The sequence below is a fragment of the Leguminivora glycinivorella genome, chromosome Z (genome assembly GCF_023078275.1).
Source record: "Leguminivora glycinivorella isolate SPB_JAAS2020 chromosome Z, LegGlyc_1.1, whole genome shotgun sequence".
Taxonomy (NCBI): Eukaryota; Metazoa; Arthropoda; class Insecta; order Lepidoptera; family Tortricidae; genus Leguminivora; species Leguminivora glycinivorella.
This window is the reverse complement of record NC_062998.1, coordinates 2,428,499-2,447,999: the sequence shown is the minus strand read 5'-3', so window position 1 is coordinate 2,447,999 and position 19,501 is coordinate 2,428,499. Positions and strand designations below refer to the sequence as shown.

The following is a 19,501-nucleotide window of genomic DNA, read 5'->3' as shown; positions in this document are numbered from 1 at the left end:
TTTGACCTTGAATAAAGTGAAATTAACTGCTTTAAAATTGATTAAAGTAGGTGAATCTAGTAATAAAGATCATTTACCACCTGCGGAACTACTGGAAGCAGTGATAAACGCATTTTTTGCGTTGTAGTTTCCTCGCTATAGTGAGGGGAAAAGTTTTGTGTTACACTCGGGTACAAATGTATTTTACTTCTCGTGTGTTAAAAAACTCGCTAGTTCAGGATTATATTCCACACTCGGCGTTAAAATATAACTTTGCCCCCTAGTAAAACAAACAACTATTGTCGTTTGATAAAATTATGTAAGCTATTAGCACGTAAGGTCTATCGGTAAGTGCTGATATGTAAAATAAAGAAATAAAGAAATTCTGTACCCCATTCTATACTATTCTAAAAGTCAAAGTGAAAACGCTGCCTAATCTAAGATTAACCTGACCTGGATCGTGAGCGAAAAAACCTTTTGTCTACTTTTTTCCGTCTTTGAACTCCAATGTTAAAGCGCTTTGTTAGCCAAGGCGACTTTTTCTGGCTGCGCAGATTTTGATGAGATCTGACCTGGGTTTTCGAAAATGATTTGGTGTGGAAAGTGGCCGATTAGCTCCTTACAAACGTAGGGCAAATTTTCCTCAAAGAACCTTCCCTTAAATCACAGTATAATAAAGAGTAATCGCTTACCTCTCAGTTACCGCCTGTCAAAAACGCGACCAGTCGACCTGTCATATTTCACTCATACAAGCATATAGTACACGTTCACCTACACGAGCATAGATTGTGTGCTAGGAACGCGCCTCTTTCATATATTTGATCGCCAGTGTCCGAGGTGTGCTTAAAGTAAAGAATTTCACCACCCCCTTTCTTCCCGTGGGTGTTGTAGTGCTGTGGGAAAAAAGGTTAAATTGAGGTGTAGGTGTTGTCAAAGCGGACCCCAGGCTCCCATGAGCCGTGGCAAATGCCGGGGTAACGCAAGGAGGATGATGAGGATCGCCCAGTTGTCCCCAAAACGACGACGTCAGACCGCCCCACGAGGATGGGGCGCGCCAGACACAGCCCCCACAGCGCCCAGCGCGGAAGGGGCCACTCACACCCCAGCAGGGGTGTCGAATGAAGACTCACTCACACTCGAGGATGATGATGTTGTGTAGGTCAGTGAGAGGCTGGCAATCTGTCACTGCAATGTCACAATATCGTTTTCTTTGGCACTGAAACTTTAGTAGTTAATCAATCAATACCACACCTCGGACACTGGCGGTCAAATATATCAAAGAGGCGCGTTCCTACGCATACATTCTAAGCTCGTGTGGGTGATCGCGTACGCGTACCATGCCTGGTTGAGATATGACAGGTCGACTGTTCGCGTTTTTGACAGGCGGTAGCTGTGAGGTAACCGAGAGCGGGTGAGGGGCACTTTCAGCGGGGAGCGGAAGTGGCCATACTGTACGATAGTACTCTTTATTATACTGTGCCAATATGTTCCACGATTCTTCTCCTTCCTAACTGACCACAGGCGTGATTGCATGTATGTACTGTATTATTGACAAACTTTGACTATCTCATTAATTGTGTATGTCTGTCTCTCTGTCCAATACACTGCTCAGAGATCACTAATCGCTTTCGACGCGGAAAGTAACAGTGATCGTGACTTACTTACGATATATTTTTGTGCAAATATAATTATACTTTATCTGTTTGTACCTCAATAAGGTATTATAATGTCCTGTTAAATGTACAGTGGTGCAGATTGGTAGGTAATTAAATAACTGGAAAAGTAACAATTAGTAAGGTATACTTAAGTATTAAATATGAAAAAGTGAAATAGAAAACAATTTCCATTTCTTAAAAAGAAGCTGATTTAACTAGAAAAGCGTTTGTCAAACTGTGAGGCGCAAACCCAAGGGGGCGCAGCAACATTACAAGGCCCTGACCATGGCGTGGGATAAGTGCACAGCACACATCACACTTTACCTACTTAAGGAGGGGAGGGGTGGCGTGTTCACATTTCATTTTTGACGACCGGGGAGAACACTTAAAAAAAGTTTGAGAACCCCTGAAGAAGAGCAGCAAAGCAGAAGGAAAGCAGTGGTGCCTATTGTGGTATCTAGTCTCCAGTCTCTATACCTCAGTCTATAGCGTCGGCCACCGGACTTCTGAGTCCGTTCTACACGGGTAACGACAAAGCTTCCGGCCAAGGTGACCTTGGTTGCCAACGACTGCAACCACCGAATTACATCACGGCTGACCAAGGTCACGACCTTGGACTCTTTGAGGCTTGGGTTTTGAAACAATCTGAAGATCTGAGAAGAATGATAATAATAATATTCTTTATTGCAACCATGGTATTTATACAGTTTTTATAAATAATATTACAGTCTCTCATGGACCCTGATGACTGATGAGGGTGTAGCAAGTTACAGTCAATTTTACATTTCTTATAATTATAATGTGTTACTATGTACTATATGTTAAAAAATAAAATCAACTTTTTTTTTTGCTTCTAATTACATTTCAAATGTCGTCGTTCATAATGGGTTACGAACTCTTTAGTATTTTGTGAACGAAACATTATGATCAGTTTCAAAGTTCAAAAGATCATACAGGTATTTTAAAACTTTGGATCCTAAGTTCTGAAAGACCTAATATGGCAGATTCTAAGCTTACTTACTCCTGAAAAGTATGAGATTTTTTTAAGGCATTTTTTGTGTCGATCGAAAGTCAAAAACTCAGGATTCGAATAGATATTGGCCAATAAAATTATGAATGGCAACTGTAAAGGCCGTTTTCAAATTATCCGATCCGATATCGGATATCGGATGGATTTTAATGGAAAAAATCCAAGATGGCGCCTGTAATGTATGGGATATCGGTCCAACATCCGATATCGGATTGGATAATGTGAAAACGCACCAAGGTAGTGTGATCAAAAACTACTACTTATTAAAAATCCATTTTCTGAGCCTACTAGGTAAAATGCTACTAAATCCATTTGTCATACTGTCTACGGGAAAAACGTCTAATGATAAAAAAAAAATATTTGAAAAACCCCCGATACCGATTTTCATGAAACATGACTAAGAACACACCCGACTAACTCAGCTTTCAAACAAGAAAAACGAAATCGTCGTTTTTTCAAAAAAAAAAATATTTTTTTGAAAGGTACTTAAAGATACGAAAATTAGATTAAGATAAATTATTACATAAGTTCCCTAACCTCGTGAGGGTAAACCTCGGCCTTCATTTCGTACATAGCAAATGATTAAGTATTGTATTATTTTAATATAATAATTGCATTATCATAGATCGGTGCGACCTCCGGTTGGCGGCCGCGTGAACTTACACGTTACAACGGATAGTTAATACTTATTGACCGCGCTGAGCGAAGGTCTTTGGTTTTGGCGAAAATGTTTTTAATGTCAGCAAACTGCCTTTGTTTTGATAATTATTTGGATTTTTTTTATTTTTTTATACATTTGTACAAACGAGAGTAGTCATCACAGTAGTAGAGTAGCAAAATTTATCAATATTGTTTTAAAAGACTCAATTTTAAAAAAGGGATGTGATAACTGATAACACTTGCATGTAAAATCCTTTGCAACGTCTAGAAAGTCTTGGTTCATTTTTACTAAAAAATGTCTAATTAAGTAATAATTTATGATAAAAAAAAATGTTTTCGTAAAAAAAAAAACACTATTAAATTCAGGTAAATTTATCATTTGTGCATTATGGCAAAAATATCATATTGAGCACCTATCGCACCATAAAAAAGTCCCATGCACATTTTCCCAACTCTCGTAGCAGGATATTTCTGACCTCGACGTCATAGTGACGTAACGTGTTCAAAACCGAAAACCAGCGCTCATCGTTTCGCAAACTCGCGTATTTATTTATCGATCACGCTGGCAGTGAGGCACTGGGTCAAGGGTATGGCCTACATCGCGCCCAAATTCGCGGTGCACCACTAGTGATGGCCGAAACAGGTATCCACACAAAAAAATCAAAAGCCGTTTTTTCAAAGTTAACCCCTAGTGCTTACAAAATTAAAAAGTTACGCTACCGTAGCCTAACCATATTTTTTTCCAAATTTCTAATAGTTCTTTTTAATTTTTATTTATAACCTAATTATAATTCAAAGGTTAATAGAGTAATAGAAGTAAGTTTTAAATGCTTTAAAGGTAAGCCGTTAGATTCAGTCAGTGTGTTAGTGTGTCAAGGGTACGGCCTACTTGCGCCAAAATTCGCGGTGCAACTGATAGTGTTGCGCGCGCGCTGGCGTTTGAACATATCGACGTTGCGTTATCCCGGCATTCGCCACTGCTCATGGGAGCCTGGGGTTCGCTGTGACAATGACAACTAATCTCAATATTTAGTACAGTCAAGTGTAAAAATATGGGTGTACACATCTTATTCAAAAATATGTCCTATAGTTCGTTAATACTTTAGTAGTAAACTCTGAAATTTTCGCATAGGAAAACTTCGGAAACTTTCCATACTTTGTATGGACTATTGTATGGACAATTGTATGGACGGAAACTTTCCATTTCATAAATTTAAATACCTTTTATTTTTCGTGAAAGTTTAATGAATTTTTCATGAAATTTAAGATTTTTTTGGAAAGTTCCTGCAACTTGCATTAGTTTATGCTATCTAACAAGTCGCCCCCATCACAGACAGAATCATCGAAAGTAGGCTTCGCTGGTATGGCCATGTGATGAGACGCCCTGAAGACCATGTAGTGAGTCAAGCGACAAGCAACAGGGAAGCGAGCAGACAAGGAAGACCTAAAGCCACATGGTGGTCTACAGTGACCCGCGACTTGGAACGAACCCAACTCACCCCGAAGACAACTTGACGACCGGTCTGGCGCAGTCGGTAGTGACCCTGCCTGCTGCGCCACGGTCCCGGGTTCGAATCCCGGTAAGGGCATTTATTTGTGTGATGAGCACAGATATTTGTTCCTGAGTCATGGATGTTTTCTATGTATATAAGTATTTATATATTGTATATATCGTTGTCTGGGTACCCACAACACAAGCCTTCTTGAGCTTACCGTGGGCCTCAGTCAATCTGTATAAGAAGGTCCTATAATATTTACAACTCATGACAGACATGGTCCTGGCGCTTAAGAACGAGGAGGGCCGACCCCAAGTAATGGGATTAAGGCAAAGAGAAAGAAGAGTGTTATATATTAAGAAGAAACTGACTGACTGACTGACTGACATATCAACGGCACAGCCGAAACCACTGTGGCCCGTTTCTCGAAAGGTACAAGCCTTGTATTAGGTACAAGTGCGCGAACTGTCAAATCGTATGTCAGATCGTAATCGTAGGTTCCTTATAAGGTGTAAAGGAGCAATAAGAAATAATATCTGGGCAACCGAGCTTCGCTCGGTTCTGTTTTGTATCCGTGACATGTGTCGCCATCTAGTTCAAAAATGAATAGTACCTACATCGAGCGAAAGAATTCTCAGCCTTAACAACACAACTACTCCACACGAGATGGCGCGCATTTCGCCACAAAAACTCAAATAGTGTATTTTCTATTCGTTTTAGCCTTGACCTGTGTCGCCATCTAGTGTTTGCAATAAATAGTACTTACATCGACCGAAAGAATTCTGTCTTAACAGTACAGCTACTGCACACGAGATGGCGCGCGAAGAAAAACGCATGAAAACTCGAAAATTCGCGTTTTCCGGGACCTAAGGATAAGTTGACCGATTTTTCACCCCCAAAAACCCCCACATAACAAATTTCTGCGAAATCGTTAGAGCGGTTTCCGAGATCGTCAGTGTAAATAAATATATATATAAATAAATAAATAAATATACAAGAATTGCTCGTTTAAAAGTATAAGATAATTTTTCAAAATTCACCTCATTAGTGTGTTTTCACATTATCCGATCCGATAGCGGATGTCGGACCGATATCCCATACATTACAGGCGCCATCTTGGATTTTTTCTTATGAAATCCTTCCGACATCCGATATCGGATCGGATAATGTGAAAACGCACTAAGGGGGTAAAAGGGGGGGTCCAAAGTTTGTATGGGAAAACAAGATTAGATTATTACGTGGACGCGAGCGAAGTTGCGGGAAAAAGCTAGTTACTTCGTATGATTTATTCCAAGTAGGTCAAGAGTAAAAATTAACGTAGGTTAGGTATGTGTAATTACCAATGTTATATACCTACTTAAATACAGGGAATACCCACTATTAAAAAAATAATAAATGTTTTATAGCTGCAGCAATAAAACTAAGTGTATAGGTATTTTATAAATTCACGAGTATTATTTTTCTCATTATGTTTTAACCTCCTAAGGCCCAAGGTCCTTCCTATAGTAATAATTAAGTTGGTCATTCAGGCCCAGCTTCTTCAACGACTATATAGTCATAGCGTACCACGGTCCTACCAGTAGGACTTATTATAAAAGCCGACATTTTGATTTCAAATTTCGCGCCAATCTAAACTGACGTATCCGATTTTCTAGAGGGGTGTTTAAGGTTGAATGTGAACACACTCATAAGCTTGAAAAATAAAAACAAAGTGTCAAACTGACAAGTTACAGACGGCGACATGGGTTTTCCGTGAAGGAGAGGTTAGTAAATCCAATTTTATTCATGTAATTTTCAGTACTTTCTTACTAATTTGTAAATAATCTTCTTTTTTATTAGTTATTTTACGAAGTTAAGTAATAATTTCATTGATTTTGCTTATATTTTACGAAATACGGGATGAAAAATATTAAGTCCTATGAGTAGTACCTCGGTTTTATACAACTACATAATTTAATAATAATGTTTGTGGTGGTTGCAAAAACTGACACATATTGCTTTTATTGTTGTAGGATTAAATGATAAAGAAACATAATTCGCTCTTAGGGAATCAGAAATAGAAACTGAAGATGAAAAAACAGACTTTTGCCACATAAAACTCATAGAAACAAATTTTGTTCAAACCAGATCCCGGTATGCTTCCTCTAGTTCCTATGTCGATATTTCTCTGTCAGAACTAATTAATTCCAAAGCCTATGATATCCACGGCAGGACCCGATATTTCACCTTGCAGCTTCTGCAGAAGGACGTCGTGGAGCGCATACAAGAGGATGATCTCACGCTCGCAGTGGAATAACATTCGTCGAAGAAGAGCGTAAAATCTTAATTTTTAAGTGATTTAAAAGTGATTGGTGCATTGTATTATTTTAATAAGACTATTATTTTATCTCATTCTTTCTATAAAACTAAAAAATAAACAAATCTTAAGTGAGTTTTTTCATTTCGTAATATAAATAACGTTTCTTTATAAGCCCATGGCCCTTCCTGTAGGACTTTTTTTAATTAAAATCAAATTATCCTAAAAGGCATCGTAAACTGATAATAAATATGCCCCAAAGCTGTTGGTGGCATACAAGTACAATAACATTTAAAAAATGTATTCCTAATGTTTGGGCCTGAACGAGTATAAAACAATAGTACTACTGGTAGGACCTTGGTTCGCAATGACTAGTAGCTGAATTTCGCCTTGGGCCTTAGGAGGTTAGGTAGCTGTTACTTAATTATATATTATATCGTCTATTCTACAGACCACAGTAATATTCATAAAAAAAATCTCAAAAAAATATTGTTACAGCAGCAGAATATTACTTTTTTTATCATAGTTGCTAATCATTTGTTTTGTCTCCACTGTATCTTTTGCTGAGGTGTGCCAATAAAGAGTATTCTATCTATCTATCTATCTATGATTTACTGTTCTCATACAAAAGTGACTCAATAGTTGCCACATGTAAAACGGTTTACACAGACGGTGGAACAGATGCCATATATACCATAGATTAAGCAAACGTATCTACTTAGCGTGTAAAATGAACTCAGTATTGATTTATTGATTTAATATCAACTCTTGCGGGTTAAAGGTGATCCCAAAAAATCACAAGATAGTGCTTAAGTATTCTAAAAATTTACAATGTCACGTGACGTACTAATACAGTTAAACAATTATTATAAATACTAGATTAGATACATTAAATTACAATTACATTTACAGTAAAATCAAGCGCGGATCCAGCTTCGTGCCCAAGGGGGGTCACGTGGTAAAGGCCCAGGCCTCAGGGGGGGGGGTCACGTGGTCTATGTATGGCCAACCTAGGCTCCAGAGGAGGGGTCATGACCCCCCCCCCTGGATTCGCGCATGAGTAAAATCTACTTAGATGTCCGTCTTTAATCGCAGCTTGCAGCTTTCGGGCGTCAATTTATGTAAGTTGAAGTCAACAAAAACGTAAAAATGCCTCGTTACGTGATATTTAATTGCAACAGCATAAAAATTATAACCACTTGGGCCTGAGATATATTAAAAATCTCAGGCAAGTAACAACTTCAGTACAAAATCTGACACGCTCGGCCGCCATACAAATATATGAACTCGTTTCTTCTATCTAGATCTAAGTCTATCGACGGTGGCACCTATCTATAGGTATTAATTTCGACTCTTTTTTTGCCAGTCTATAGGTACGTTGTTACGCGTCGCGGTGGTTGGTAGTGACACTAGTGACAAATTTCCACGGGATATTATAGCACGTTTCACTAAACATTCGGCACGGTCGAAAGTTGCGCTACATTTTTCATCGACAACTTTTGTCGATAGTTCTTGCACTAGCGCAAGGGCGTTACGTAACAGTTTAAGGCCGCCGGCAGGTGAATGTGAAACACCCACGATGCGTGTCCTTTATGAATGACACACATGCGTGTTGCCTTTGTGCTGGACGCTACACGTTTTCTACTGAACCACGTTGTCTGTGCCTACAAGCTTCAAATCTAGGGTGAGGGCGCGAAACGCCGCAGGAATGTAGTCTGGCTCTGTCGCGCCAATACGCAAGAGCGATAGAGATAGATAGGTACGAAAGAGATTATTATCATGAGCGTTTCGTGAGCATTGGTGTATTCGGCTACCGCATACAGGCATCTTCTGGGCGAGCTCAGTCCACCGTAGGCCACGTCTTTGCCTTTGGCTAGTCTGTGGCCAAGAGTAAGCCCATTCATGAAGCAAAAAGCTTTTGCTTAGCTTAAGCGGACGTACCTTAAACCTTCGCCCCTACATTTTCAATCAATTTTTAAGTATTAATGGCTTGTCGATGATTCCGCCAACGTAAAGGTTTAGGGAGGCAGGCGCTTTGTGAAGACAAAGAAACTGGCCGGCGAGCCCTATATTTTTCAAATCTGCTGCCGTTTTAGGGCCAAGATTTTGTTGACCATCTGTAATAGATTAGACATTAAGGACATGCATTTTTTCAATATGCTGCGTGGCGAACAAGCGTATGATCTTCTTTAATGGTAAGCAGACACCCTAACATATTTACGCCCGTAACTCCTAGTTAACTGGCGATTGTTACTTTGGCTAGGTACAGCAAGCTGCGAAATAGCATCGAGAAATCATGAATTAATTCGGTGATAAATTCGCCACACACTTTTGCAGCTCAGTGTACATTAGATGGATGGTACCTACTACAAATTTCACCCGACTTAAGTAAGCAAATTTTCAGCTTCAACGAAAACTTGGAAATGGATCTTATTTGATATATAAGATTTAACCCCTTCAAACATTTATGGACCGCCCGCCCTAATAAGTGGGTCTGGGACATATTGCTTATTTGACAGATTGTACCAGCCAAATTTTGGCCCACTATTTATGTCCAAGTCTAATCAAAGGTCCCATATACTTTGTAGCTTACCATAAGGACGAGACGAGACTAGCAATTATTATGTAATATCTGGGCGACCGAGCTTCGCTCGGTTCTATTTTAATATATCACGTCTTTAGATAAAAAAAACTCTTATAAATACAAAAAAAAAAAAGACAAAAAACAAAAACTAAATTTCTGGCCGGGCTCAGGGACGGCTCACTCCGCGATTCTATCGCCGCGCTACAAGTACATGCTGGCGGCCGCGAGTTCGTGGCCTAATCAGGGGTTGCGCTTGCGCGCATTCTCACGGAACGCACGTTTGTACTTTCCATTGTTACTTTACGTCGCAAATATTTTTTAAGGTTCATATGGGATGTCCGCGTGTGGAATGGCTAATAATGCTTAGTTAAATAGCCATCATGAATAAAATAGGACAATCTTACGCAGATCTACTATTGATTGTCCCACGGAAAAGTTAAATAAGGCTTGCGATGTTGGGACTTAAACAAAAATATATAAATATTGTATATATACTCTAGAGTACCCTTAACTTGACTATACTGGTATAATATTTTATCTGAGTATTCATTCCTTTTAATCCATAGGCAACCCTATCGTCCGACGCTGCGCACGTGCGGCTCGTTTCTTTGTTAGAATTTTGTAGGCATTTAAAAAGGCGGCATTTTGTGAACATCAAAGCAGTGGGCCTTCTGTACTTGTACTATTATATATTCTGTGCCGGGATTCGAAACCCTGACACCTTACGATCTATCTGCGTACATAAGACCGACCTCGTACGATTGAGCTAAGAGGAATCGATGCGCGCGCGGCGAAATTAACGACCATATTTTACGTTTACTAACGCGAAAGAAAAACTCATGAAAACTCGAATTTTCGCGTTTTCCGGGATCTAAGGCTACGCTAGATCGAATTTTTACCCCCGAAAACCCCCACATAACAAATTTCAGCGAAATCGTTAGAGCGGTTTCCGAGATCGTCGGTATATATAAATAAATAAATATACAAGAATTGCTCGTTTAAAAGTATAAGATATTTTTACGAATAAATTGTTAGAGTGGGACTCGCTCGAAAACGCCACATATGTTAGTCATTGGTCCCACCAAAAGCGAGTAAGGCACTGGTCCCACCGCGAGCTAGTAAACTATGAGCTACCGGCTATAAACACGAACAAAAGATAATCACTCCCGTGTAAATAAAAGAGACACGGCGATGTTTATAGTTACTCGCCCAGCGGTGAGCTATCAATATCGCCGTGTCTCTTTTATTTACACGGGAGTGCTTATCTTTTGTTCGTTTTTATAGCCGATAGCGCATAGCTTACTAGCTCGCGGTGGGACCAGTGCCTAAGGTACGTGCTATCGGTGATAAAAACGAACAAAATATAGTCGCTCCAGTAAATAGATAAAAGAGACTCGGTTTTTTTTTAGGTTTCCATACCAAAAAGGAACCCTATGGCGCCACTCTGTCCGTCTGTCTGTCTGTCTGTCACATTTATAAATATCTCGAGAAATACTTATGCTACCGACTTGAAATTTGGAATAGTTATGAACATTGTTAACCTCTACAAATTGAAAGTATTTTTTTTATTAATATTAATTATAGAAAATAGTCAAAATGAAAGGGGGGCAAAATGTAAATGTCAAGTTACTAGGTCAAGTGGGGTATTGTTAGAAAGAGCTCAAACTGTACATATCAAAACTATTTTTCATATTTTTTTGTAGTGCAAAAAAAGTCTCCTATCAGGGGGCCGATTTTTGAATCTTACGGCGTTCGAATTCAGAAAATTGTCACCGAAATTGCCTACTATTTTCAGTGACAATTTTCTGAATTCGAACGCCGTGAGATTCAAAAATCGGCCCCCAGGATCGAAAGACCTCGCGATTCTGAGTATGAATCGCGTACAAAATACCCGTGTTACAAAAAACGTGGGGTGGACAACTTTGAACAAAATGGCCCAGATATTCAACGGATTAATGATAAAGCATTTATTTCAAGTATACTTGAAATATACATCAAAGGTTGGAGACGTACTTGTAACCAAAAGGTCTGTGTATGTAAATGTTTGTATCCCGTCGCGAGAACGAGAACCGAAAGCGAGACGATTTACCGAGTGCGATTTACCTATTGAAATAGGAAAATTGCTATGAATATAATCAGAATCGTACCTCAACTTTTTAGCGCCACCTATTAAATACCATCATAATTCATAACTACAATGATGATGACTCAATTTTTTTCAAAATGTTTATTGACGTGATATCATGACATCAAAATAAAGAAGCATATTATTTATTCTTATAAAATAATAGGGGGCGCCACCGTCTATGTACATCGTTTTGCATGATGTGGCAAATGTTGAGTCACATTTGTATGAGAAAAGTGTTGCTATGATTTAAAAAAAGTTGCATTTCTACTCTTTTTTGCTAAGTTGTAGATGCTCTGAAACTAGCATGGTAATACTTCTATTTGATTTTTTCACAGAATTATAAATCATCATCCTCCTTGCGTTATCCCGGCATTTGCCAAGGCTCATAGGAGCCTGGGGTCCGCTTTGACAACAAATCCCAAGATTTGGCGTAGGCACTAGTTTTTACGAAAGCGACTGCCATCTGACCTTCCAACGCGAAGGGTAACTAGGCCTTTTTGGAATTAGTCCGGTTTCCTCACAATGTTTTCCTTCACCGAAAAGCGACTGGCAAATATCAAATAACATTTCGCGCATAAGTTTCGAAAAACTCATTGGTACAAGCCGGGGTTCGAACCCGCGACCTCCGGATCGTAAATCGCACGCTCTTACCGCTGCATTACGTTTCTAATTGACTCCGACAGATGTCGTTGTTACACTCGCGAACTGGGTAACTCTGCGTTATAAATTAACTATAATACTTATTCATTCATTTCTGAAATTTAACCTAATCTATTTATTATCATGTGATTAAAGAAGAATTTTTAGAAACCTGCGTTTTTACTTATACTGTAGGTTTATGTTGAAAAATTGTGCATTACGACACTGTTGCGGAAAACAGGAAATTCGAAACGAGTGGGGATAAATTAAAATACGACCGAAGGGGGTGTTTTAAATTGACACAAGTTACGAATTTAATTGTTGCTCGTGTATCGAACGACGTTTTCAGTACAGATACAGAGGGCCCTCCGAAGTTTCGACGTGACAAGAAGTGAACATCTGTGCTCCTCTTCGAACTTCCTTTTTTCCGCACTTGTATCGTAATGTACTATTTTAAGTGACTCAATAGTTGCCACATGCAAAACGGTTTACATAGACGGTGGCGCCCCTATTATTTTTACTCTTTTACCAAGCTGTAAGTTGGCACCACTTTCCACTACAAGTTAAACCTACGATTTAAATAAATGTAGGTTTTCAAAAATCTGCTAACGAACATATCAAAATGTTCTGGGAAGTATTTGTGGAGAAATAATTTAACGAATAAGTGTAAACAAGATTATCCTGTTGAAAGTTATACGTGTTCACACTGTTACTCAGTTGTCGAGTGGTACAGCGACATCTAGCGGTGACATTGATAACTAGTAAGTAACGTTGCTTAAAAAAATTAAAAATGCTTATTTGTAAGTGTGATACGATAAAGTTTGTCCAACTAGTGTGTTCACCAAATTATAATATTAGGACTTTTAATATCTATCTCGTGAGGACCGAGTCAATACTTCAAATAACCATGAGGTATCCGATCTTTTCTATTTGGCGTTATCTGTGGGACATTGACGATGCTGTGCCTATTTCTGGGTAGATAAAGTAACGTTGTTACTCAGCGTCAATACTTGAACAGGCAATGTGCGGCGAACTGTCACTGTCCATGTCGGGTGACAATCGTCACTGTTGTGGAATAGGCCACTGTAGATAAGTGTCGTCGCGAGTGAGTGATTCCAAACAACTAAACTGTCAAACAAGTCTGTCAGTAAATAAGAACAAAGAAAACTATTCTTTTCTTTAGGGTGCTAGAGGAAAGGATGCATATAGTTTTCTTTGTTCTTATTTACTGACAGACTTGTTTGACAGAGTATATATCTGATGACTGAACCACATCTCGGACACTGGTGATCAGATGAAGGAGGCGCGTTCCTAGCAAACATCCTAAGCTCGTGTAACGCGTACCGTGGTTAAATTGTATAGCAGGTCGACTGTTCGCGATTTCGACATGCGGTAACTGTGAGGTAACCGAGAGGGGGTGGGCGACACTTTCAGCGGGGAGCGGGACTGGCCATACATACTGTACGATAGTACTCTTTATGTGACTGAACTAGCTCACTCTTCAGTTGAGGTTAATAAAACCTACGATTTAAAATCAATACGTAGATTTCTAAAAACTACTTTAGAACTTTTCGTTCTCGGTTTTGGATAAAACCGTTAGGTTGTGACACACAGTGGATTTAAAACGGAAGATAGTTCATTTAGAGCTGTGCACATTTACACACCGTTACCTAGTTTGCGAGTGTAATAGCGCCATCTGTCGGAGACATTGTAAATTATTCGTGCACAACTTTAATCATTGTGGGACAATGTAAACTAGAAAACTAATGTCGGTGCATAAGATGTGAAACCGATATACAGAGTGGGGCCTGTAACAAAGGCGAAGAATTGAACTCTAGGCTATTCTCCTTATACTGATCAACATTTGTTCGGCGACTTTTAAAAATAACTTGTATTTTGATTTTTATCACCCTTGAAAGTTTTTTCTAAGAGGTAATGTATTGCGAATTCTGTTAAGTCTCAAGTGTGACAGACAACGTCAATGACAACAATAATGGCGTACATTGAAGCTAATATTTATTTTGTATGAAAAATTGAAAATTTAAAGACTTCATAATTTTTAAAAGTCACTGAACAAATGTTGATCAGTATAAGGAGAATAGCCTACAGTTCAATTCTTCGCCTTTGTTACAGGCCCCCTTCTGTAGACAAATAATTTAGTAGAAAAAAAACATCCATTTTTCGAACATTTTTTGTGGCACATGGTAGCGTCAACCCTTTCAAATATGTATGACAAAACGGGACTGACCCTACAATGTTGCCACTTTTTTATACGGGGCCCATCTCTCGGCAGTCAATGTCGTATGTCTAATACATGTCTAATATGACATATGACACAAGTTGGAAAGAGACTTCCACTTGTAACTATCAGTTATGAGAAATGGGCCCCTGTTATTCTGTCCATAAACCATTATTTTGCTATGACTAAAACTAGAGTCTGTTTTACGGACACTAGAATATAAAAATAGGGAATACTAATAGTCTTTTCTTGAATAATGTGATTGGTCAATCAAAATAACTTGTAGTAGCTACGTCAACGAATCATTCGCTAGTTAACGGATAGTACAGCGACATCTCTCGACGACAAAGGTAAACTTTCAAAAGTACCGAATAGTTTGTTGTTATTCAATATTATTGAATATTTACGCTTTAATGTAGGTATTCAAGCTGGATTTATTACGCTGATATTAAAAAAAAACCGGCCAAGAGCGTGTCGGGCCACGCTCAGTGTAGGGTTCCGTAGTTTTCCGTATTTTTCTCAAAAACTACTGAACCTATCAAGTTCAAAACAATTTTCCTAGAAAGTCTTTATAAAGTTCTACTTTTGTGATTTTTTTCATATTTTTTAAACATATGGTTCAAAAGTTAGAGGGGGGGGGACGCACTTTTTTTTCCTTTAGGAGCGATTATTTCCGAAAATATTAATATTATCAAAAAACGATGTTAGTAAACCCTTATTCATTTTTAAATACCTATCCAACAATATATCACATGTTGGGGTTGGAATGAAAAAAAATATCAGCCCCCACTTTACATGTAGGCGGGGTACCCTAATAAAACATTTTTTTCAATTTTTTATTTTTGCACTTTGTTGGCGTGATTGATATACATATTGGTACCAAATTTCAGCTTTCTAGTGCTAACGGTTACTGAGATTATCCGCGGACGGACGGACGGACGGACGGACGGACGGACGGACGGACGGAAGGACGGAAGGACGGAAGGACGGAAGGACGGAAGGACGGACGGACGGACGGACGGACGGACGGACGGACGGACGGACGGACGGACGGACGGACGGACGGACGGACGGACGGACGGACAGACAGACATGGCGAAACTATAAGGGTTCCTAGTTGACTACGGAACCCTAAAAAACACGTAAAAATATTTGGGGAAATTAGATTTTGGCCACTTCCAGGCTGCGACATAGCGCCATCTAGTTTTCATCCTAAAAGGCCCATACATTTCAGGGGTAGGCTTTTTTGTATGGGCTTTGTCTGTCCCGTATTACCTAAAAGTATCGTCCTTGGTATAACGTAGGTATTATCGCGTGATGTAGTTAAAATAAATATACTTATTTGTTTTCATCCTTACAATACAAGGTCGGGTGGGGTAGTGTAGTGGTGAGCACGTTAGCCGCGTAAGCTGAAGACCCTGGTTCGATTCCCGGCTCCGCCACCACTGGACCTGATCGCTTTTTCTTTGGTGTATGGTGTCTATACTGTCTATTAAGTTATTAACTAATTAACAAGTTTGTTGAAGGGTGAATATCAGTGGACGGTATCAAATTGGTTTTATTTAATTAAATGTTAATTACTCGTATTTACCTTGGCGTTCTGTTCATTTTTCATCACTAGAAGGCTTCTCACAAGAAATCCGATGGTTACAAATCTTGCTTGTACAATGGAATTCTGAACATTACAAACGTTTATGTCAGTCTTCTCAACAACATCACAAAATAATTATAAATAAACTGTTTAAAAACACAGAAAATAAAAACGTTTCAAAATCAAAATAAGCTGTGACAGACTGATAAATATGCCAAACCAAAGACAAACACAAAGCACGAAGAAACAAAAAAATAGGTGCACCTCTTTTCTCTTTTTCGAGTTTTCAATTTTTTTCTAGCATATCGAAAGAAAAAGAAAACCTACTCAGTATTTCAGTATTCATTATTTAATAATATTCTTTGATTCGGCAGCTGATGAAACTGAATATTTTATTAAGTAGCTATTGCAGAGGTTAAAACGGAACACATATTATTCTATTCCACATAATATAGGTAGTTTGGCCACTGCTATGTTTATGCTGCCAGAACTATTTTTACTTGATCTTGATGCTGAGATATGTAACATCTGTACTGTAAAGCGTAATGTTACAACATGGCTAGAGTATGCAATGCAACAGGTAATTTATTTAGTCGACAATTAATTTTACTTTCTACTGTGCGCAAATGGAAAATGTCTTAGACTGTTGTTAGGTAGCGCCATCTGTTGTCGAGTAGGCAAACTAATACTTTAAATGTTCAAACGTTTATGAATCTTAATTACATAAAGTTGGTGTAATACATAAATTAAATTAAGTAACTAAATAAACATTTTATTATATATTTCATTTAGATTTAAATTATTGAATGATTGAAAATGAATAAACATTTATAGTACCAAGCTCTACACTAGATGGCGGTAAAAGACACAACATTACTATTTTCAGAACAGCAAATGTTATTAAATATTGTTCTTATTATTTTGATAATGTTAACTTATACATATTATACATTATTGATTACTTAGAAACGTGACCAGTGACATTATCGATATAGTGGGTTGGCTAAAAGACCAAGTATCCAGACTAAAATATTGAAATTAAAAAAAAAACAACTATCTGACAGCCACTTTTGACGTAAATGCATGGAAGTCGATTGTTTTTAGATAACATTTTTTCACCTTAACCGTTCCGCGATATATATTCGTTTTATTTTTTGATGCAGTGACACCTTTTTGAGGCTTCTAGCCTCCACAAATATGGTTCTCAACGCCGCTGTACAAATGTTGAGGTAATTACCGATATATTATCGCATTTACTTTGTAACCTAAGTTTCTGGCCGATTTCTAGCTTATAATTGCTATAAGATGCTGTTATAGTACTTATATGCATTGCGAATTTTATATTTTCATCTCTAAATTGATTTAAATGGTAATGTTACATGTATTTTAACATGCATTAGTCATGCTAGAAAGTCATTCTGTTGAAGTGAACTGTCACTTTTGTTTTCAAGGTTGCAATCAGGAAAGATACTCCAGTGTGTATTAAGGGCATTTGCTTTACACGAGTATATGAAAACTCCGCAAACCTACCTATTATAAAAGATGCATTTAGTAAGAAGGTAATGCAATAGCATCAGATTTTTAGGGTTCCATACTAAAACGGTTCAAAAGGAACCCTTTATGGCGCGATTCAGTCAGTATGTGCGTAATTCCCGAAAAGTTTGTACATTTGGATCATGTCTCAGATTTTGATAAAAAATGGTAGGCTGATAGAGTCCATGATGCTGAGCAAGATCCACTAGGTTTCCCAAAATGACCCTGGTAGTTTGTATGAAACCTTCCTTTTTAGGGTTCCGTAGTCAACTAGGAACCCTTATAGTTTCGCCATGTCTGTCTGTCCGTCCGTCCGTCCGTCCGTTCGTCCGTCCGCGGATAATCTCAGTAACCGTTAGCACTAGAAAGCTGAAATTTGGTACCAATATGTATATCAATCACGCCAACAAAGTGCAAAAATAAAAAATGGAAAAAAATGTTTTATTAGGGTACCCCCCCTACATGTAAAGTGGGGGCTGATATTTTTTTTCATTCCAACCCCAACGTGTGATATATTGTTGGATAGGTATTTAAAAATGAATAAGGACTTACTAAGATCGTTTTTAGGGTTCCGTAGTCAACTAGGAACCCTTATAGTTTCGCCGAACTTTATAAAGACTTTCTAGGAAAATTGTTTTGAACTTGATAGGTTCAGTAGTTTTTGAGAAAATTACGGAAAACTACGGAACCCTACACTGAGCGTGGCCCGACACGCTCTTGGCCGGTTTTTTGATATTATTAATATTTTCGGAAATAATCGCTCCTAAAGGAAAAAAAAGTGCGTCCCCCCCCCTCTAACTTTTGAACCATATGTTCAAAAAATATGAAAAAAATCACAAAAGTAGAACTTTATAAGGACTTTCTAGGAAAATTGTTTTGAACTTGATAGGTTCAGTAGTTTTTGAGAAAAATACGGAAAACTACGGAACCCTACACTGAGCGTGGCCCGACACGCTCTTGGTTTTATTATCAGATTTCTACACATTTTCAGTAACAAAACAGGAAAGTTTCATACTAACTACCTGGGACATTTTGGGAAACCTAGTGGATCTTGCTCAGCATCATCGACTCTATTAGCCTACCAATTTTTATCAAAATCGGTGTCATGAACCAAATGTACAAACTTTTCGGGAAATGCTGACGTCCGTCCGTGTCTGTCTGTCACATTGCTTGTGTAGTGTGAGTGCAACAACTCACTCACAGTTTCATAATTCATAATTTTCATTCACAATTAAAAAGGGTTATAATGATAGGTCTTACATAAATTGTGTGTCCCAACTATTTAGCTGTGTTTTGGCAGTTTCACCTCCCCTACCTATGCTATGTAACATTAGAGTCTCCCTGGGCAACTTCGATGAGGGTACCCAAAGTACCCAATTTTTATTTCTGGCAAAAAATAACTTATTTCTAATTTAACATTTATGTTATGTTACACTAGAACCCTCATTTGAGGTATAGATATTTAGCAAATCCTTATGGAACTTTATATTAGCTGCTATGCGAAAGAACAGTGGGCACGGCTGATGTCATAGCGAAACTACCTTATTGTTAAAATTCTAACTGTAAAAAGTACTAACATTAAGATAGTTTATGGTTTAAACTTTTGACGACCGGTCTGGTGTAGTCGGTAGTGACCCTGCCTGCTAAGCCGCAATCCCGGGTTCGAAACCC

At 38.4% G+C, this 19,501-nt stretch overlaps 1 protein-coding gene across 1 annotated transcript in view; it reads left to right on the top strand.

The window, feature by feature from the left end:
• Positions 1-17,377: 17,377 nt before the first annotated feature.
• Positions 17,378-19,501, top strand: part of LOC125241479 (nonsense-mediated mRNA decay factor SMG7-like) — a 46,767-nt gene continuing 44,643 nt past the window's right edge. The window contains exon 1 of the mRNA XM_048149992.1: positions 17,378-17,526. Within this exon, the coding sequence (XP_048005949.1) occupies positions 17,495-17,526 (32 nt within the window). The 5' untranslated portion in view covers positions 17,378-17,494. The remainder of the gene's footprint in view (positions 17,527-19,501) is intronic.